The following is a 23676-nucleotide window of genomic DNA, read 5'->3' as shown; positions in this document are numbered from 1 at the left end:
TCGGAGATAGATTTATACCGTATGGAAACACGTGAAAGGAGATAAAAGAACATAGGAAAGGCACCGGCGTGGTTTTGTGTCATGAAAATAATGTGCCTATAACTTTTGCATCTCCTTTTGCTTCACGCTTTTTGCATTTGTGATGCGGTTTCAGTTACAGCTAAATTCGACTATTTTACTTTGCATTTTTTCGCGTGCCAGCCTTTCTGTATATGCTAGTGTTTAAATATGTAAATACAGGAATTTAAAAAAATCATTAAAAAAACACCGAGAGTGGAGCTTGATGGTAAACTGTATAAAACAGAGAACATGTGTGTGTGACAAAGGAAAGAATATTCCAACCTGTAAGCAAAAAATTGGAATGTGGTAATGAATAGCGAGAAGAAAAAAGTACATTTTCTCAAATAAATTGAGTCAATATGGAATTTTAATTTGATGAGAGAATCAAATAAATCTTAATTTGGCTTAATTTCGTTGGCCAACATTTATTTGAGAGAGGCAATGGAATTTTTATTTCAGTCTGCGAGTATCTTTCTTTTTGTAACACCATGAACAATATAAGGTTTGAAAGTACCGCTTGGCTGCTTTCCAAAGTTGTTATCGAACAATTTTATTTGAATAAAAAACTTCTTTCAGAGAAAAGTTAACAATGGTTAGTTTTAACGAAAGCCTATATACAACTTATGCAATACAAGCTTGGAGATTGAAGCAATTTACAGGATCGGAGGAAATAGTTGTTTGTCAAACTAAGTTTCTGGAAATACACAAGGAATGCGGATATTCCCATGTAAAATAATGGAAAGGCCGATTGACGTATTCTTAAAACGATGCTTATGCTTGGATCGGTGGATGACCTTGCCAGGAATCCTACAGAGACATTACTCCGAAATGAATATGGAAGAGATATGGTGAACGTCAACTGACCTGCGCAATCCAAAAATGCTAATTCACCTTATGAATTTTAAAAGAGTCTCGCCAAATAACATTTTTTACCTTACTGGGAGTATCGAAAGTGTAGCGAAGTTATGCAACAGTTATTTATAATAAATTTCCGAGTAAAACTTTCCTCTCTGCCTGTAATTTACGTTGTAATGGACTGCTCAGTGAGTTTTTAGGAAGAGGTTTGAACACTTTACGCGGCATACAGGGCCCAACTACACATTTCACTTGGCAAGTCTGATGCTGCGGTTGTGGTTATCAATGTTTACTCTCGCACAAATAGCTTACACTCACATTCAATTACCATACTGTTTTCTTCTATTTTACATTCTACGTGCAAAAAATTGCATCACATTTAAAAGTTGCCAACATTTGTAAAAATAATACATATGAGCAAAATACATTTTTTTCCACTCGTGTGTTAAAATAACTATTTATTAACAGTCTACATTTGTAATTGTTACGAACTCACTATTTGTAGACTGTATTTTTTTATCACTTTGTAAAATTCTAGAAAGTTAAAACCCAGTACCTGTATGTTATTATTATTTTTAGAAATTCAGTTATCGAAACAGTATAAATACTTTACAATGTTTAATAAAAAACAAACGAGTATCCACGCTTCGTGAGAAAAAAGCACGCGAAGGATTCAAATTACTGACGAAAATTATAATCGATCGTTTAGCAAAAGATTCGTTTTACGAAACAAGTGATGGGCACTGACATATAAGATGAAGAGGTTGGCGTAGTCCATAAATTATGCAAATGGAGTGTCGAGGGGAGGGAGAGGGTTAAACAATTTTGTCCACGGCATATCCGGAAATAGTCTTCCTGATCGAGTATTATATTTTCTAGCCGACATCCTTCCCAATTATACGGACCGTTCATAGATCTAGGTTTTCGCAATGGAAGCACGTTTCAGAGCTATATATACAGTCACTCCTTTCCACGTCAATCCTTCTCGTATTATATCACTCAAATACACCCCGGAAATCTGCAAAACTCCATTAAGCCAAAGTTGCATCATCTTCTACCATCGTATTCCTCCACGACTCACCGGAGTATCACGCGAATCTATGTATAACAATTTTGCCACTAATTATAAGAAAGTGACGATAAAAGGAGGTTGCATAAAACCACACATTAGTGCTGATTTTCAACGAGCATCCAAGCTTTTATCTCAACCTTACTGCGCAAGAAGTCGATTTTAGGTTATTAAAGGCGCAAACTTATTTTGCCATTGTCATGCTACTGCCCTGATAAGGCGAAAAGCTTGAAAGCATGATTATAATTAGTGTAACAGCTATCCTTAATACGGGTGCCTCATTCACCAACACATTCTACTTTACCTACGCTACATTTTTTTATTATATCCATCATATGCATATTTCAACATTATGATACGCGATTTTAGTAACGGAGACAAGATAAAAAAATGCATGAATGTAAGCTTCGAAAGTACATTGTTCCTAGCGTTTATATAAAGGTTAAAAGAAAAGTTGCAGTGATCGTGCAGACTGCGTTACTTTCATGAGACATGAGAGGCAAGGGCAGAAGATATTTTGTCTATAAAGCAGCTCGTAAGGTGACTTTTAAACGAAGTTTTCAATTTACAAGCGTTTTGCGAACATATGGTACGACGATATGAAAGGTATGCTTGACTTGGATTCTTATTTTCTCCTTATTGTTTCTTCTTGAAGAACATTTTTGCGAAGCTTCTTGACTTTAGAAATTTAAAGGAATCGGCAAAGAGGCTCCACTGAGAAACCTGTAACCCACCACAAGTACAGTTAGATCCAATTTTTAACCAGTTTCCAGACTACGTTTTTTCGTCTCTCAATCTCCTTTTGCTATTTCACTGAATTTTTAACCCTTTTGCATATTCTCTTTCTCTCATTCTTATACGTTGACAATTTTTGTTATTTTAGCAATGGAAGCATCCAACGCAAACATCGTAACAAAACACACTAGAAACTTGCACGTTCCTCGCTTAATATGTTTTTTAAATCATTTAAAGCATTTTTGCTTTTATTCGTATTTTTTTAGCAAGAATGATATTTATAATAAGAGGGATTGGAAACACTTGTGCAAGTTTCTGTTACTGTCATCCCTGAAGATGACATATCCTTTTACCTTCACGCTTGTTTCTCGCGTGAAGTGTCATATTTTATGCCAGAACTGTAACAAGATTTTCACGAACAAGCATCAGTGGAAGTAAGCATAAGATTCTTCTAGGATCAATTCAAGCTTCGATCAAATTTTGATAAATTGCTTGCTACCTTATCTTCTTATTGGTATAAATGTTCTCAATTTCCCATCATGAGAGAGCTTGCTCTTAATTAAAGAAAATCGTAGTTAAGTCTCCGTCACGAGTTAAAGCCGTCAGATTGATGATTCTTCGGAACTTTCTCTTCCCTAATTGGTAAAGAGAATCCAGCACTTCTTTAACCTTTCGTTAATAAGAATTTTCAAGCAACATATACTTTAAAAATTCGAAAAAGCTAAAACAGACATTCTTATACGAATTGCGAAAGACGTAAAACGTATATAAATTCTGAAAGCGTTTTCAACATATATCATTGCATATTTTATGTGCTTTTATACTGGTATGTGTTCGTAGGATCAAGCAAAAAATATGCAAAAATCATACGCAGGCATGACTGAAATGATCAGTATATAATCAAAAGCAGAGTTCCAAGGTATTCTCGTAAGACCAAGTACGATAGAAACGTGGTCGAAAACTTTAAGAACGCGAAGTATAAAACAGAAATTAGGTGGCTTTTAGTTCTAACCTTTTTTATTATCTTCTAGCAAGAGCTTGTTCTGATGAAAAAGTGAAGCTAATCGTTATGAACGTCAACCGTCGAAGCAATTACTTAGAGCTAATTGACTTTCCAATTCCCAGACAGTGTCTTTTCATGGTTCATTCAAATCGAGAATTCTCATAGAATAGAAAATACTTATTCGCTCGAGCGATCTCATTATATTTTACGGAATAGTTGCTTTTCTCCAAGACTATTTCTTTTCTGGATGATAAATTTTATTGAAAGGAACGCATTTGGAATTGGATAAAATGTCGTAATCGTAAACAAATCAGATTACATAATTAATAATTACGACAAAATTGAGCTGCAGTAAACAATAATGTCTTCGGCAATTTAACGACAATTATTGGGAGAATGAGAAGGTATTGGGTGGTTTGTGTGTGGATAGAGTAAAGTAATCGGTATTAACGTAAACACGATTGTGGAGATTGGTAGAGGTGCATCTGCAAATTTTCCCATTGGAGCTTAATATAGGGAAGCTTTGCTTAGCTCGCAATACCGGTTTAATCATTGAAGATATGGGTCTTACCGCAGTTTCGATAGATCGATTTCGACTGGTTATAGTATATATAGCGGTCCGACTCTCCTCGATTATCGAAAATACACAGCAGTATCATTGTGTGTACTCCCAGCTATTTATCCTATTGTCGTATACCTGATAATACTGCAGGTCTCTGTATATAGGATTCGATATACAATAAAAGTAAATTCAATGAAAATCCAATTTAATAGGATTTCATTACGACAAAACTCTCCCTATATATACGCGATTGAGGATGTATGCTACTATATCCAATACAGAAAAACGTATATGCAGATAACAGTGAAAATCTTCCGAAGACAGTATCACTGTGCAAAAGCAATTTGTCTTGGTCAGGGAATGTGAGAAAGTTCCTTACGCTACTCATGTTAAATAAATATAGGACAAGTGTACTTGAATAGTTGGATGAGGATCACAGCTCGTTAATCTGTCATTCTTCGGTAGAAGCTGGTCGCAGATTATCTATCTTTGAGAGAAAAGGGAGTAGGAGGAATGAATGTATATAGTATATATTATCTCTTTTAACGGGATGTTCCACCAAATAGGGAATGCAGTTTCTGTTTCTTATTCCCCTTCGGCGTTCTATGTATACATTACGGTTGATCGGATCGAATCGAGAAACTCGTGCGTCGTTAGATCGTCCTGGGACACGTGAGATCTTCTTTTCCCGCGCGATCGGTATGCGCACGAGCCATTCACGGGACACGCTTCTTTCACCCGATCGCCTTAAAAACTACGATCGCCACTTTCGCCCCGGGAACGCTGGATCTCGCAGCATCGTCTTCACTCTCACATGCTAAATCGTTCGAGAAAATAGCTAGAAAACTGGTAAATCTATCACGCGATATATAGCTATTGGATCGTGTGAAATGTGAAGCTGTGGAAAATTATACTCCGACGGTAATCTCGGAGCTGCATATGTAAACGAGAATCGAAGACGCATTTTCTTAAACGAGTGATCACGCGTCCACTCGAATTGACGTAAATTTATGATTTTTTTAAATAGTATAGGTAAACTGGTTTCTTGGGGATAGGAGAAAATAAACGATTAGGCGGTACTACTTGTGTGGCGTCGCAAAGTTGCTTGTTTGCGGAAACGGGAAGGAAATTCCTGATTGTTCGAGAAACAGTGTATACACCTATACCGAAGAGTTTAGGCTTTGTCTATAGTTCCAGTAAAAAAAGGCTCTAATGTAATCGTGGGTTAGCACGAAACTCGTCGGGGCGCGCTACGAGATCGTATGTAGGAAGTCCTTGCGGTTGAGATTTGTTGTTAACGCTGAAACTGCGGGTAATTAGAAGGTCGCTCGTAAATAGTTCGTCCCGTAGCGTAGACGGAGAAGTACAGCATGGGAAAGAGAAAAAAAGTCACTTACAGTATAATGGCTCTTGTGTAATTTTATCTTACACAATTACCAAACGTATATATATATATAACCACACTTTTAAACTGCATTTTCTCTTTTGAACAAAAATTTCCATGAGAGCAAACCTTTTGCAATATAGATGCGTGATATACTGGTTCTTTAATAACGCGCATTAGACGCAACGAATCGTAGAGTTTCAAAGGCACAGTTATAATGATTTCCCTACTAAAATATCTACAATGCATGTTTTCCAATTAAAAAGTTTAATTTGGGAAAATAGTGAAATAAACGGTAAGCTAGTGTTTTTAATTAAAAAAAAAAAAAATAGATATTACGACAAAATTAGAAAATAAATCTGAAGCAGACAAAAAATTCTGTCGATGAAGTATAACGTCGTAGAGTAGTATGTAGTTTTATCGGTCCTTCCTCGTGGTTGTATGGTTGAAAGTAGATTTTTGGTCAAGTGCAAAGAAAGGGAAGGAAACGTGGAGGAAAAAATTTGAGCGAAACACTTCTCATATTTGTCTTGCGAGGAGGTATCTTTGCGCAAAGTGAATGCGGTGCATATGCAAACCAGGGAGCTACACCTAAAAAGTAATCCCTCGTTTACCGTCCGGAAGGATAATTGTGTTTGTTTTCCATTTAAGTTGTTTGCATGTCTATTCGCGTCCTCGCACTTGTAGGGAGGCTTGGGACGACGACATCCTCTGTTATGACTCGGCAAGCTTTTCTTGCTGCATTAACCATTCCTCCTATGTTATATATTTATATTTCACTCTCATTCTTTCACCCCACCTTTCTCTTCTTGATGTTATCACTCCGATTAATGTCCTAACGGTTTTTAATTGCTAACCCAACTTGCCTTTACACTGCACGTACTATATAGCTATATGCTTCTGCATCATTGTCCTATATATATAGATGACCAGCTTTTAAACGTGCTGCAAAATTTTCCCCGTATATGGTTTATTATTATATAAAAATTAAAACTATTAAACTTGAATTGTTGCGAGAGGATTTGATAGTTCGAAATATCGAACTGCATCATTATTTTTTTGTTGTAAAATTGTGCGTTCTGGTCATCTAAGATATTTCTATACCAACTTATAACCTCGAGTGAACCTTTTCTCAATTGCAGGATTTTGGACTTTGCAAAGAGGTCCGAGAAGTGGAAAATAAGTGCTCCCAAGATATTTTCCGTTCGCAGGAAATTGTCGTTTTTTTACTTATAAGAATGTAACTGTTGAGTAAAGTAAACCACATAGAAAAATGGTAGAAAGTAGTAGAAGATATTTTGTGGCAGTAGTATACACATATTTATGTAAGTTTAACTGTAGCGTTGTTTAAATAATATCAAAAAGCAATGTCGTGCGATGCATAAGATTTTTGCTGTAAATGACGAATTACTATATTTTTCAAACTGTAAAGGCAAATTGTATCAGATTTTCCTCGAGCAAATAACTCGCTGTGTTATAAAAAAGAATATGGTATACGCCACAAGTTTGAAGGGAAGCGAGTCACGAATTGTATTGTCAGCAGGTAAAACAGTAAAGAAAATGAAGAAAAACAGACAGGGGCAACCGGGAAAGCTGGATTAAAGAAAGGCGAATAAAAAGCAGAAATTGTGAAAGAAGAAAAGGACAATGAGACCAGCAGATCGCCTCGGTATATAGCCGAGATCTATTTTTACCGGCAATAAAGTTTACGATCTTTTCCTAGAGGAGCTATTATTCGGCTCCTTAAGGACCTCGGGTCCTTATCGATTATTTTTATTAAATCCTCATCCTTTCAAGTTTCTAGCGGTTAAGTACGAGAAGTAATTAAATCCAGTAGCTCCTCGCAAAGTCTACATGACTCGAAACTTTTGTTTTCTTACTCTCTCGTACAAAAGAATATTCTACAAACGACCATAACGAAGCTTCCTTTTAGTTTCTGCTGCTCAGAAAATATTACTTACATTATGTATATTTGCAAACTTGCTGGAGTAGAGTTACCTATTTTATTCCATACTTAAATAACTGCAGGTAAGCTTTATGTGTACATATATATATATATATATATATATATATATAATAGCTGGCTCTTGGTGAAAGAAGCTGGCGAGTCTGGATATGACAGTGACTGTACCGGACAGTATTAGTTGTCGTCGTCGCTATTCTACTCCTGCATCCTCCTTTATAGCGACACTGCAGCATTGTCGAAGGAATCATTGCTGGATCCATTACTTCGTCGAGTCCACACTAGTCAATAGCGCAAAACAGCCCGTTACAGCGCTCCCAAGGCTTTAGAATTTTCAAGCGAGATATCAGTTTTTCCGCCGGATTCTTTTCCGGCGAAAAACTACGTAACAAGATTGAATATAATGGATAGCTTATTTCATCGTGATTCCTAAAGGAGATTTTCAGTGCGTGCACTAAAAGTACCAGCCATCTACAGAATCGTAGCGTTGGTAAAGAAATTGTCGAAAAATATTGTTATACTCGCTTCCGCACGCTTGTGTGCAGCTAACTCGGTTTATTAAAAAAGCATGTTTCCTGAAGCAATAAGACGAAGAAGAAGAAATTGAGAAGCCAAGCGTATTGAATCATCGCGCAAGTAGTAAAGTAAGAGTTTAGACAGACGTATACGGGAAATACGATGCCGGAGTGCAGCAGCTCCGCCCCACGCCCTATCAACCATATGCATCGTGCCAGACGCTGTGTTTCTAAGAGCCTTCGCGACCTCGTGGCGTGGCATCATTCATCTCTGACCCCAAAGACCTATTCACTTGCCCAAGAGTATTGATTGTAAAACTCTTGTAGCATTTTGCAAGCTTTCCTTTACTCTTCCTTGAAAAAAACCAGTATGGAAACTCGTGTTTCACCGATATATTGCTGACTCGACTATAATCGAAATATAATTAAGCTATACGAAACAAGATTTTTTGTACATCTCAAATTAACCTGATGTAATCACTGCTATTCCAACATTATTATATTTTGCAATCCCCTACGTTATCGGAGAAAGAATACAATTTTCTTATATATTTTATCTCTCTTTATATATCCTACTCTTATATTTCTTGCTCCCCAGTCCACTCGAAGTAATTAAATATTCTCTTATGCTGTATTCCTATGTCAATGGTACCGAGTACTCTGTCGAAAACTTTCGGAATATCTATACTTATTTTCAAAGTAGTACTTCGCTAACATGGAAGTATAACTTTCCATTGACGCTTGAATATTTCATTTCGCTCCACGGCGTATATAGTTATCGAGAAGAAAGATAAACGAGGATTCGAGTTAGAAACTCTTGATTGAAGCATGTTCAGATTATTAATATCTTACTTGCAGCTGTACTTTCTATACTAATATAATATCGATAAATATGCATCACAGGGTTTAAACGCTTCGACGAATTAATAATTGTATCTGTTTAATAATAAATGAATGTCGAAAAAAACAGAATAGAGATATACTCACATAGCACTTCTAGTATCTGGGATATCACGATTACTAGGAAGTCCATCGGAGGCTTCTTGATTAAATTTATTTCTCGCGTATGGGTCTTCTCCAGCTCTCAGTCCTCCTCTCGAGACGTACCTGTGTAGAGAGATTCAATATGACAATAGGATCGCCCAACACATACAGACAGAGCGGAGAATAGAGGAAATATTATACTTACCCCTGTTCATCGAAATAGTTCCACGTGACCCTTGGGTCAGGAGTGGGGGCTGGCAAAAGCTCGGAGGACATGACGATCGCGGTGCCGCCATCTGGGTCTATGTAACTGGCGGAATTTCCGCCAGACAGGCTCAAGGAAGCGGGTTCTTTCAAGCGTAAGGCTCTGTTCTCGTTCTGAAAAAAGAATTCAGTTTAATGTGTGTATGTGAGACAATTTTATCACGACGCGTGCTATATCGTTGCATCAAACTCCCTAGACACGATACGTGCAGGAGCTCTGTTATATAGTCTTCCTAATTTCTTATTATTATCCATCGATTTTTAAGAACCTGATGCCATAAGAATTTATCAAGGAGAAAGTAGATCCATATTTACATCAGTATTTCTATCGAGTAGGATCGAACGAGAGTTACGCGAGAGTCGAAAAAACAAAGGATGCAGGATAGAACGTAATGAAATATTAATTCACGGGCCACGGGGTACATTAAACCGGAAGTGCAGATGGATTGGCAGCTAACGGCAAGCTGTTGCATCCGTTTTAATCATGATGCACATACGCGATGGCAACGTATTGCTCATTCTCCCAAAAAACTGATCGAGTCTCGATAAAAATTCGACATTCGAAATTTCATTAAAACAATTCTTTGACAGTTATAGTTCTGCTTGCACCATATTCGGATGTGTATATAGCTTGGAAAATTTTCATTACATACCGCTGTAGTTATTTTCACGATAAATCCATTCCTGTCTTAATTATTTTCAGCTAAAAACTATGAAATTCTTCAACGACATAGGACATTGTTGCAGCGTTCTCTGGCGTTTAATTCGCTCAGTTGCAAATAATGTCAAATTGGTCTGTCAGTGGCAGAATTAAACCAAGCGCTATACGATCGATATAATATTTATGCGGCATCGACACGAAGCCGGATGTTAGGTGGTGAAACTTGGTCGTGTTGTGCATGGACAATGACCACGGTCGCAGATAAACAAATCGCTGGACTTCGTCGTGTGGCGGATGTACAAAAAGGCCGTGTGGTCGCTATGAATGGAAAAAAGCGATACGCCAGACACGACAGGATTTGCGGCCCACTGCAAAATTGTGGCTAAACACTGACAATTGACCCAACTCAATATAGTCATTTCATAGACGAGAGATATAATGTAGTCGTTTTCGTGTTCGTTCGGTTGGAAATAATTATAACTTGGGGGATTTAACGATACAAAATATATTAGATAGCCAATTGAGGAGAAAAACAGACGTTGAATAAATAACATCATGACTAAGTTTCATTAATATTTGTGCAATGGTAATATCTGTCGAATTTTCAGAATAAATCGAGTGTAAATAAACATTTAAAATCTCGATCGTTTTGCTTGAATAATAACGTTGCTTGGAAAATATTAAACCAGTGAGATAGATCCAAAGAATGAAGAAGAATGCAATTCCAGTGCGTCTCGTCAATTCATTCTTTCAGTAGACAATCGAAGGCAGTAGAAAGTAGAAAAATCTGATTCCAAATTGTTGTTCCATTTTTTTCAGCTTGAGATCATTTTACTGACAGTAGCTCATTAAACAAAAATGTATTTAAATGATAAAGAGGGCCTTTAGTCTCTTATCCTTTTAGTTTTGATAATTAAGCATCGAGGATTGGTATTAGGGGAGACGCGATTGGAGTAATGAGAGGTTCGTCTTATAGCGAACAAAACTTTGCGGTTTGGTCGAATGTGAGAAATGAAGCAGGAGTCGATTTAATTGTCCCCGTGGGTGTCCCAATGTCAGCTGTCTACTTTGTCCAGCAAACGGTTCTAACGTAGCCAACCAAATCCGTGTCGTCGAAGCCAGGGACAGTTTCTATGCAAATACGCTCATAACTCAGCACGGGAACATAGTCGCAGCAACCCTCGCTCTGCTTTCCGCACGCATTCGCAACGTTCTTTCTTCCTGTACTTCCGAGTGCCACCGCCACTCACCATACTTTCTCAAAATGAAAATCGCTCCTAATTTGCGTTCTAAAAAATTACAGGTTGGATTTAGAAACATAACGAGTTATTACGACGATGAAACACGCGCAATTTTCAGTTTAACCTTTGGCTGTGCAGTAATGTATTTGAGCTGCGATTTTACAGAACACGTGGGTCAGTTTAACACCTAGCATTTTTAATCACTATGCGTTGATTTTTAATTAATATAGATTTTAATATTGCAAGAAAAAGAAAAAGGTGAAACGATCCGAGTGAATAATACCTGCAGTATTTAACACAAATTATAAACCGAGAAAATTTGAAACTTCAAGTTTTTTAAACATATGGGCTATGCTTTAGTCTAACGCTGAAGTTGAATGTTAAGAAAGTATATGTTCCAATCTCTAACTCGCTCCACCGCTATAAATCCGTGCAAAAAGATAATCAAGAAACTAGACGTTGATAAGTGACAAAATCTTCCATAAAACTAGAACTTGGTATGTGTGAAATTTCTGTATTTCATAGTAGGTTTTACAGAAGGATTTACCCTGCGGTAAGATTTTGTACGAGGAATCCAGTTCTTTTTGCGCTGCATCGCATCCGCAGCTTCTCAAAATGGAAATCGTAGAAAACTTCGTAGTCCCGGGGAAGAGAAAATTACGAGTGTGCGGAAGAAGCAAGCAGAGACCGCACAACCGTACAGGGTGAAGGGGGTCAGGAACCTGTGTGAGTTACGACCCTGTCAAGAACCTCTCATCCCTATTTCGACGTTGGTTCGCGCGACACGTACGGGAAAAATTCCCATTCTATTCTCAAGCTTTAATCGTCTCCTCTTTTTCCACAATTTCATATTTTTTCCTTCTTTTTCCAAGAATTTCAATAAACACTATTCGACGATGAAATTCGATGAAAGTTTTTCTTCCTGATGAGATCGAACGTCTGATGTAGGCGAGCGTGGCCGTCAAGCTATTTCTTGTCGATAGCACCCTTGAGAAATCAGCGAAAGCGCAGGCAATTCTCTCAATGAGGAACACTTTCGACTTTTCCAAGTAGTTTTAAGAAATAATGATGTGGCACGAGGAAATATAATTATTTCCTAGGTAATTAAATCCTACCTACATGATACGACTATATATGTGTATAAAGCAAAGAGTTTATTGCAAAATTTTATCAGCTTTAGTTAAATTGTGGATATAAGTATAATAACATTAATCAGGGACAGCAGGGGTAAATATATTCTATATATATATATATAAGGGGGAGTTTCTCAGTCTGCGCATTAAACGCATTAAGAGGCGTTAATGAACATTTTACGGCCAAAAGTCCACGACACGCTAGCTCCCCTTAATCTTAGTAACAGCGTTAAAATTTAAGGTTAACTTTACTTTGCCTTTCGCCTAGTCGTCAGACCGTACTTTATACACAGGACTTGCGGTAAATGGGCGGATGGGACTCGACCTAGCAGTAAGGTCCACGGTGGTTTTGGACGATAGCAAAGTGAATATCGTGGTTTTTAGGTAGATTGATGTTAGCGCAATAATCCACTTAAAGTTTTACCTCATTTATGAAAAAAAAAATTCCTCTTTTCAATCTCCCATAACACACTCCACTTATCTCTGGGGTTTCAACGACAAATAAACGATGAAGCTGCGATCGTTGGTGGTTTTTTGCAAAGAATATATCATTTAGCATAATGTCCAAATCATGCAGAAAACAGAGATGCGAATAAAATTGGTACTGCGATAGTTAAGCGGAAACAAACGATCCGTATGCGCAACAAGAGAGAACCGTACGTTCAACGAGGTAATTTGAACGCATTAAGCGTTGATTTTCAGTTTGACGGTGCACGAATAATTAATTAACGGACAGAGAATATTGGAGGTTACATCTATGTAGCTGATGAAGCAATTAAATTTTTGGCTCACGGCCGTACAGAGCCGGAGTATCCGTAGAGGAATTTTTTCAATTCCACGAGGCTGTATATGCTACCCGAACCTGCAGCAAGTAGGTTGGTCTTCCAGTACTGTGCACCATGCAGTAGCTATATGTATATATATCGGTTGAGGTCGTGGATGAAGAGAAAGAGACGAGGATCCAGTTGAAACGGGGCAATGAGATTGGGGAGTATATCCTTAATCTTCCATCGATTCCCTTAATTAACCGATGACAATAGCCCCTTAGGTTTGGAGTAACTTTGGAATGACGTCAGCAAAACGCTGCGTCGCCACACGCCTCGGCGTGACGTCACTCCTGCAGATACCAGATGTCGTCTGCACAAGCATCCGAAAGAGCCATTCGGTTACTCCCCCGTATTCTCTCTGCTCCGTAGCTTCTTTCTCATCAACGGACAATACCCCGAAAGACCTCTATTGTTGCTTCGAAGATCGAACACGCGTTATCGAAGATTGATCGAGAAACGGATATCAAATCATTTCACGGGTCGCTGTGTGTATGTGTGTACAGGTACCTTAGCGGAGAAACTCGAGCGAAGCAAATGCACGTAGGTATTGCGAAAAACAATCGGATAGTATTGAGTGCTCTAATGGAAAAACCATTGAAAGTAACCGGCTTCGCTGCGAATCAATGGAGTGTAATTGTCCGGAATTAATCACAAACTATGCCTAATTGATTTAGGTAAATCTGCTTTTCTAGACAATTGGATCTGCAGTATGGCTTTACTTAGAAACCTATAATGAAACAAGTTCCCGTCGACTAAATCTTTTATTTTCCGATTAAAACGGGCAATAAATTCGGAGCGTTCGACAAAACTTTTCTGCGTGAAAGTATAAAGTTGCCTCACTCAGCTCCTCTACTTAATTGAGTGTATTTGCAAAATTATGGAAAGTCGACAGAAACTTTTTATGGAGATTTGCATTTCAATGGCTAATTGGGCTTTTAATAATTCATGATAAGTAATTTGTGATACCCGAAGGCGAGATTCGTTTCGGATTTTTTATATTGGCATTTTTCATCAGGAGGCTGGGGTTTGAAAGAGATTGAGAGGAGGGTGGGGGTGGGGGTAGCACGCTCTGATCTATTAGACTCGTGATAGTTTGGTAACCCTGGAATTTGGGGACTTTATCAGGAAGGACGATGCAGGAGCTGGTTGTTCGCGTTTGTACAGAGAGCCGAAGATCGATAAGGTATGCCGCCATTTCGTTAAGTATCGTATAGCAGCAGTCTCTCCCCTGGAAGATGGAGCTTTCAGCCCCAGAACCATTGTTCGTTCCAGTATCTATCGAGGCCGGCTGCAACCCTTACGCAAGTGTTGCTCGATATGCCGGAAGCTCTAATGCTTCAACCTACGACACTAGCTCCTATGTGATCTCTGTTCCATATATATATATACCTATACATTCGGCCACCTTGCAGCTCGAATGACTGATTTCATCTTCAACACTCGCGATATATCTCTCCATCTGCAGCATCCTAGCAAACAATAGCCACGTGGGTGGTTCTCCAGAATACACAAGTTTTGCTCGAATCTCGTTCTATATCCCTTATACTGCTTTTTAAAAAAAAATGAACAATATCAAGGATGATTTCAATAATAGAGAGAATAAATGCTTGGAATTTCGTTATCGGGGTCGAATTCAATTTTGAGTGGAAGACTAATCGATTTTCTTAGGTTTCCTTTACGAATGAAAAGTGGGGATGGTAGAGAGAAGGATAAATGACAAGCCACACGGAAGGGTGGGGGGTGAGTGGGCACACAGCTAGCTTACGCGGTCGCAGCCGATACCGAACACGGAATTACGAAAAGCTCGATCCTAGAAAGCTTTCTCGTGTCCTTGACGCTGCTCTCTAATGTAAATTTACTGTCGGCTGGTTACTCTTAGCTCCTTCTATCATGGTGAAAGGGGAACAGTTCTTGCATCCCTACAAATCTTCTTCCTTATTCCCTCCCTCTAAAATCTGCTTAATCCAATGAACTTATATTACTGTCATCTAAATCAACGCTGTACTCTAAAAATTAAGTCGAATTATATATAATTGTAAGGTAAGCAAATATTTTCTTTTCTTATATCGATTATCCTGTAGAAACAAATGGAACTTCTAAATTACACTATTGTAAGATGCAAGTTTTTGTGTATATATTTTTAAAAATCGTCTCTCGACTTTCAAAATCTTTTTACATCTTTCGACACATTCCAGTTTTGAAGAATTATTCTTAGTTTAACGAAAATGAACAATCAGGTGGATCAGTTTATTTTTGGCAGGCATTTATGGTTTAACAGTAAAAAAAAAGAGTGTGCTGTAAAAAGGACAATAAATTCGTCTCGTAAAGCCTATTTTCGTATAACAAGATTAGCAGCACTTTTTCCATCCGTGTGTCATAAGCGTTTCTTCCACCCTGGATTAACTGACACCGGAATGTTCTATATAGTACCCTGCAGGAGCGCGTCTAAAACGTTCTTGCTGTAAATTCTTTTACACAGTGGCTTGGCGTATTATTAAGATTCAAGCGTTTTCAGGTATATATAAACTATCCGGAAATGTGACAATGCCCACAATGAAATGTGTAAACAACCGCAATAATATTATCTCCAAAATTGAACACAATCTTCAGCTATATCCTTCTTCCTACACATAAGCAAAGCATCACTTATAGTAAATAAGAATTACAAAAATTACCAATGAAATTCTCATACGTATTCACTATATTGTTATACTATTTTACCAAGTATAATGCAAAAGAGTATAATATTTCTTACTGACGACACCGGTTTCAATTTACCGGTACTCAGTTTCAGCCCAGCCGATACGAGGCAATAAACTACAAGTGAGATTGCCTGACAAAGCGAACGGATCTAGTAGACTAGATAGTAATAGAAACTATGTATAACAAAAGAGTCATAGTTTGAGTCGTAGTTGGAAAAGTTTTATTAACGTTCGATCCTGAATCAATCAAAGAACAAAATTACACTGATGATTATAGAATATTCTATATTGTCAAAAAAAATACACGATATTTTCTTAACGAGCAACAGCAGCTATAGTCTATGATAATAACAAAATGGTCGAAATTGAAAATTGAATATACAGACAAATCGAAGTTCGCATGCAAGGCACGAGGTATAATGGTAAAGGTACTTGAGGGTGTCGAGCATATTCCAATAATTTGAAAGCGGACCGGTAGAATTGAATTAATTCCGGGACAAGATTACTATCAGTGGTTATTTTGGCGGTAGTGTTCCATCGAGTCTGACGTTGCCGAAGCACAGGAACTATATAATATGTTGGTGGCGATAACTTTAATGTTGGCACTACCGTCGCTATTAATTTGGATGACTGATCGAGAAGACGCTTGCTATGCGTCCTCGGATCAACCGGATTTCGTCTTATCATGTCGCAGGACTCGTTCTTAAGTGCACTCGTAAGATAGATTGATTTTGATGGATGCGGGAGATTGGATGGGGCCAACCACTCCTTACGCTTTTTATATGAGAAGCCGCTTTTAATTCTCCACAGCAGCTCGATCCACGCGAAAGTCGCCAAGTGAATCTACCCGCATTTCCAGAGACCCCGAAGGGTCAATGAGATGTACATATGGTTAGCTAGAATATACGAGGATTTTATCATTCTGAAATATCATGAATGTTCCCGTACGACGTTACTACGATTGTTTTTCTTGCCACGAAATAACATAACTTAATCTGCAGCAATTGATAAACACAGGATTGGATTTACATTGAAAGAATTAAACTGCAAAGTATATATTATCCAAGTACCATATCTACTCGTCTTTACTTCAGTAAAGGTTATTTCGTCGATTGTAGGATCACTCGATGCTACAACGATAATTGCACTGTACGTATCAGTTGGTAACACCTTTCAAGATGGCCAATTGGATATCTGTGGTAGGTATCGAAGGATGCTTTATCTAACTACGTACTACCCCTCAGTAATAGCTGGAAATGCGTAATCGGTGAGAGACTATCTCCCAGCAGCAATGTCTGCTTTACATCTACTCCTGTAGAGTGGTGCTGAGACACAACATCCGGACGCGTATCGGCAGATAAGCACCACGCTCGCAACCCCTAGCATCAAGAACGTAGCACGTAATACTACAAAAGCGATCGGACTAAGGCCCCAGGTGCAAGTAGTTATATACACTTCAGGATCGATCAGACATGCTGCTGCTACACGTTACATCAATGTCTTCTTCATTCAAGCTTTCTCCCTTATCTATTATATAGTTCTACCTTGAAAAATCGTTTTATCCTGCACTATTCGGTTACGTTCTTCCATTATTTAATCATGAACCATTTTTGCATTAGGTATATAATACACTATATATTATATTTTAGTGGTATTATTGCTTTTCAAGTCGAGATTCATATTAGTTTAAAGCGTTGCTATTACATAACTATGATGTGCAGTAATTGCTGGCTGTAATAAAGCGTCTACATATTCCCATGTAACTAGCTGTTACGAGTTTAAATTAATATTATACGTGTAGGTTAAATTGGGTAATTTGGTTACGAATTACACAAGCTAGATTGGATTTGCCATTGATTACCGAGCTGCGTGGTCTTATGGTACTTTGTGTTTTAGAATTCTTAAGTTAATTCGGAAAAGAGACACGAGGTACGAATTAACATAACGAAGTTCGCATCAAGCTTAAATCTCTATCGGTGTAAACGCAGGGCAGTAAACTGTGAAGCGGCAGAAGCAACGGTGCAATATTCGCTGTCGTTAATTATAAAATATTTAAGAGACGTAATTTCCCACATCCTTATTTAGCGAGATTCGTGCTAATTCCGAGGACAAGGAGGGGTGGGAGGGTGGGCGAAAATGAGTCAGTCTGGAGGAAAACGGGAAACGAAGGAAACGAACGACTTTGCTGCTCTGAAAGTTCATATCGGGACGGGAAGTCGCGTTTTGGGAAGGGAAACGTAACGCTTGGTCTAGGACAGTCTCGGAGATTCCTAACTTTCAATCTGATTCAAAGTTAGCAGTCTTACAGCAGTACGTGCTCGCCATCATCTTAAAACTGCTGGAATACTGAGATCCTCATTGTACAGGGCCATATTACGTCCATCCCACTATGTACATGCCGTTCTACTATATATATAATAACACCAGCTGTTCAAATCTCTTTAATAATAACTCGACCGAGAAATTCGAGAGCAAAAGTCATCTTTGGATACCAATCATCCACTTTTACACATAATTCTCATCAGAAAAATTTATCAAATAAATTACAAACGTTGCTTATGATAGATTTTTTTGTATAAGAAAAAAAATTTTCTACGATAATACAATATTGATTGTTAACTTCTAATTAGTGAATTCAGTAATGGATCATCTTTCGTAATCAGATCGGAAGTGAATTCGTTTGAGGATCGGGTTTCCGAGAAAGAATTTGCGTTCATCGTACGACGTGCATCACGTAAATTCTCCCTGTAAAAGCTGCAGCTGTTAGAATGGATCGTTCAATGCCATGTTAGCCGTTGTTCGTTTAATTCATGTCGAAACGCCACCAAAGATTTAAGGCGCTCGAATCTCCGCGTGTGTTCAACAATTTCACTTTGCTGCACCCTCCCCTTTTCTTCGCTTGCCTTTCTGCCCCTCCTTTCTCCCTCCCCCTCTCTAACCAATATCCCTACACTACTAAATATCGCTATACTCACACTACGGGGTGCTTTACCCCTTCCACCGATTTCCTTCGAAATTAATTTACATAAAGCACCAGTGGCTCCAATACCCATAAGAGGATGAGTTCAGCGAGAAGCCATCGAGCGTCAACAAATTTTCCATTATGCCGTCAAAGATTTAGACGGCAAAATAAACAAGAGGAGAATCTAAAATTTCTAAGATTCACTTTTATCATCGCAGCTTCAATCATCTTTACTAGAGAATCCTGAAAGTACCTGACGTTTAGCAAGTTCTTTTAAAATCACAAGGAAAAACTTCCCTTACTACTTTTTTATAGTCGCGGTTTTATCCACCGACGACAGTTCCGAAAGTCAAAGTTCATAGTTTTACAAATTGAAGCGAGGCCAGCTTTCATATTTTTCAGTTTATTCCGAATTAAGGCTCGAAACGAGATAACGAGAGAGAAGCTAGAGATGGAACGAAGGAGGAGATCTTTTGCACCAGAGAACGAGAACAAAATCAGCATCTTGCTGATGTAAAGCTAAGAAATAATGATAATAATAATGACGCAGTGGAGAGGATAAATTCCGTAGTCAAGAAGGTAGAGAATTGTAGGAAATGAAGACGATGGAGGATATAGAAGAGAGGAAGAAAATTCTAGTTTCGTTCTTTCGTAGTGGTACGTACAACCGGAGTGCCACTTAGGAATGAATGGTTGTTGAGAAAGGAACAACTGAGACGTAGGGTAATATAAATCGAAGAGTGACAGAAAGCTTGATTGAGAATTATAGATGAGCTATCAGTTTGCCCGTTTATATCAGTTTCGGAGCAACGTGTTTTCGGCTGCGCGAATTTTATTGACATTCAACGGTTACCGGACTATCAACCTTCGCCAAACACGAACGAGAAATCTCGATCAAATATTTTGTTATAAAAACGTTAAAATCCTTGACAAGCTTCCAAGCCCAAATCATTTATTCCGCTCAATTTTTTGGAATTGCAAGATTACATAATATTCAATTATCATAAATTGACTGTAAATTTAAAAGTTAAAACGAAATGCTCTTTCACCTCGCCCAACGTCCTCACATTTAACTCGTTACATAAATTTAGAGCTCATATTTTCAATTCATGAAAAAGAAAGTTTCGAAATTTCCAACTTTCCTCTGTTACCGTTACCCAAAAAGACAATGGCCGGATATAATATGGTTAGCACAGGTATATATAAGTAAGCGATGTTAAAACTCGAGCGGAACTGAAGATACAACTAAAGACGTAGCATTTTTTTGAATTACATCGTCCGGAAAAGGGGGAGAGTATACGCGATACGCGAATACCCAGAATTTGAAGCACAAATATTTCTCCTAACTGCGCGATCGTTGGAAAATTGGATTGATAACTTATTGGGCGTTCAGCGAAATAAAAAATTCATTCACTGGAGGCAACATCCATTTGTTACTCTGAAAGCCAAATTGAAGCAGTAAGTAATGTTGCTACACGGTGAAATGGCAAATGGGAAAGGGGGAGGGGTGATAAGTGCGAGAATACTGCTCGGGTAGATAAGAACATCAGCAAGCTTAGCAGCATCCGAAATCGTCGTTATATAGATGAGACTGTAGCTATACTGGAGATGCTTCCTTTGCTCCTTCCGTTATGAATATCATGGACGTCACGTTCGCAACGTCTTATTTGCCCGACAAGGAATTTATCCTCAATCTTGTAGCAGACAGTTTCGGCTAAAAGGTGCGTTACTACGGGAGTGTCACGTACTCGCAGAAATATCGCTCCAAATATTACCCTCGGCCGATAATCACAATTTTCCTATAAGCGCAGTCTGCACTTTTTTATTGTCCGACACTTAATGACGTTTACTACTGAAAATTCTCATATATATATATAACTGTACGACCCTTATATAACCCACGTCGCTTGAATAAAATTCCATCGGTGCCAGGAATCATCGTAACGTAATACGGCACTCAGCATTATACTGTGAGAATTTGAACTATGTTCTCATTTATCCGAAAATTAATGCTCCTAACGCAGGGAAGATTTCATCCGAGGTAAAAGTGTCTGTGCAGCCGACGTTCCGATTTATCACCGCGGTAATACGTTTAATTTTAAATTCTTGAAGGATCTACCGCTCCACTCGTGAAAATATTTTCGAGGAGCACAGACACCGTCCAATATTCCTCGCCAAAAACGAATCTCCTATATACCTTATGCCCTCTCATGAAAACTAATTAGGAACCGAAGCTTTCGTTGCAGGCAATTTTAAATTGATATATTTTCAACTTAATTGCACGTGTATTTTTAACGATATTCTAATGACTTTTAGGTGGATTTATAGGAACGAGTTTGCACGTGGATCTGTAATAAATATACTATATAGCTTCATAAGGCCTGGCAGAAAAGATAAGCATTTCATAGAAAGTATACTGGTTGAGAGAGAAAGAGGTAAAAAGAAAATTAGCTAGAAAAGGGTCAGGATGTTTTAGCTGAATTTAATTTGAAAATAACGTGAGCGCTATGTGTGTACGTGGAGAGGAAGGGCCACGAAGCAAGCTGAGTAGAGCGTTGCTTGAGAAAAATGATATAAGAAGTGACATTAGTGTGGCGGTAAGTAAAAGAGGATCTCAGTGGTAGAAAAGAAAAGGGCGAAATGGTAGAAGGAAAAGGAGGGGGGGGGGGGGGGGAGGACCGTCGGGACGGCGCGGGCGGCGGCGTCTTACCGTATTACGGCAAGCCGCAACTTTGTAGCAGCTTTCCTTTAACGCAGCCTTCCCTTGCGGATACAGATTTTTTGCCCGCTTCGTTCGTCTTGAAAACATTCAACATCTGGAACCCCCTAGACATTGCAGACCGCAACAACAAAAAGTTTTAACATCACACGGAGAAAAATGATTTTGGTTAATTTAGCAATAAATGAATTGCTAAAAAAAGATCGCACTCATAACAATATTTATATTTAAAAAAATAGTTCACTGTTGCTAAAATAGCAATTTAGAATTTACAATAATTTTATTGTAGAACAAGCAATAATGCAATGTTAAGTTAACCATTCATATTTGTTAAAACTACAGGTATATATCAGCAAAATTTTATTGCTATTTTCACAACAAAAATTATATACGATTATAATAAAGATTGCTATTTTTGCAATATTTCTTTAGTTAAAACAACAATTTATTTATTGAGTATTCAGAGCAATACCACAATAGTTCTTGTTACTAAAAGAGTAGTTACTACATCCATAAAAATATATGTTATAAGGAGAAGAGCTTGTATTTTATACAAATGCTTTGGTTAGCTTTTATAATTATGTAAAATAATATCGATAGCTGATGGCCTAAAGTTGAAAATAATATATACATTTTTTATAAGTTCCGCTGTTATTCCAAAAAAAGATAAACTGATGGAGAGGGCATTCTCATTTTTTGCTCTAAACCGTCTTGTTTATGTCTAATGCGCATAACCGTTGAGCGTTGGCATAGTTGGCGGTTAATTGCATCAGAACAGTGTGTTGGGAACTAAGTGGCCACAGGACAATTTTCAAACCGAATATAAATACGCGTGATCTACCTAATGATAAAATTAGTGCACAAATTACATGGATAAACTTAGTATCTGATTATTTTCAATAATTATATCCGTGTCTCGATTATTATTCCCCAGTTGTAAAGTGCAGATTTTGTGTCGAAGTAAAGATATTATATATACTATACGGCATTTTGGGATTAGTTTCATATCCTCTCTCAGAAATAATTTTTGATGAAAGATAACTACAAATAAAGTAAGTACATTGCACATTCGTTTAACATACTTTTTTACCTAAAATTTATTGTATTTAGTATTCTAAAACTCTAACTACATATGAAATTCTGGCTCAGACCTGTTTCGATCGGCTCTACATATACCGTTCTCTTTTCATCATTTATCCATTGTTTATTGGTTTGACTATTTCAACCTAATCTAAAAAGCAATCATTAAGCAATACGAAAACAGTCACGTTGCTAACCGAGACACTCTTGTACGGTAAAACCTTAACAGTTTTTCTTTAATATTATATGTAACAGATTTTTTGTTTAATTCTTAATTATAGATGGCAGATGAGTTTGTAAAACAAAAGCTATGTGAATGGAAATTGGAAAATTTAATAGAGAATTTTGAATGTAAATTTATAGTTTCTTTTTTTCTACTTGAATAATTTGTTTTCGAGTTCTAACTGTTTATCTTCTTTGTAAGCTGAGGGTATTGAGGAGGAATCATTTGCTGAGTTAAATAAAAATAATATTAAGGAACTGATACCCAGACTAGGCGAACGTTTAAAATTTTTAAAGAAGTTTGAAGAATATAAAAGCTCGTTGCAGGTAAAGTAAATAATTCTTTATAAATGATTTATTAAACCATAAGCCAAATTATTAAACACTGCAGGGTGACAAAAAATCTGGAGAAGACACAGAGCCTATAACGTCAACATGTAGGTTCATTTTTATTTTATATAATAATTGTTTTAATTTAAAGTGTACGTTAGAAATTTTTATTACAGCATTAATGTTACACACAAACAAACAAAATATTCAATCTAAAAATAAAGTTCTTTGTATTTTGGAAAATTCTGTCGAAGGAGTGGTAATCTTAAAAGTTTACAAAGAGACTCAAATTTTAACTACGCAGCTAAGAACAAAACTTGTAAATTTAGTTATCACTCATGAATTAAACAATTCTAAAGATAACAAGTAAGAATAATTTAATTGTTTTAAAAGCTCCAATTAATA

The 23676-nt window shown here is 37.5% G+C and overlaps 1 protein-coding gene across 1 annotated transcript in view; it reads right to left on the bottom strand.

Moving 5' to 3' along the window:
* Window positions 1–23676, bottom strand: part of Pgant2 (polypeptide N-acetylgalactosaminyltransferase 2) — a 101702-nt gene that overhangs the window by 13471 nt on the left and 64555 nt on the right. Inside the window, exons 2-3 of the mRNA XM_066742101.1 lie at window positions 9336–9508; window positions 9134–9253 (exon numbers count right to left, since the gene is read on the bottom strand). Of these exons, the coding sequence (XP_066598198.1) occupies window positions 9134–9253; window positions 9336–9508 (293 nt within the window). The remainder of the gene's footprint in view (window positions 1–9133; window positions 9254–9335; window positions 9509–23676) is intronic.

Source organism: Prorops nasuta, unplaced genomic scaffold (genome assembly GCF_024137725.1).
Source record: "Prorops nasuta isolate Cenicafe-Biocafe unplaced genomic scaffold, Cenicafe_Pnas_1.2 PNAS00027, whole genome shotgun sequence".
In the NCBI taxonomy this organism is placed as follows: Eukaryota; Metazoa; Arthropoda; class Insecta; order Hymenoptera; family Bethylidae; genus Prorops; species Prorops nasuta.
Note: the sequence above shows the minus strand (reverse complement) of the source record. Positions and strands in the feature narration are given on the sequence as shown.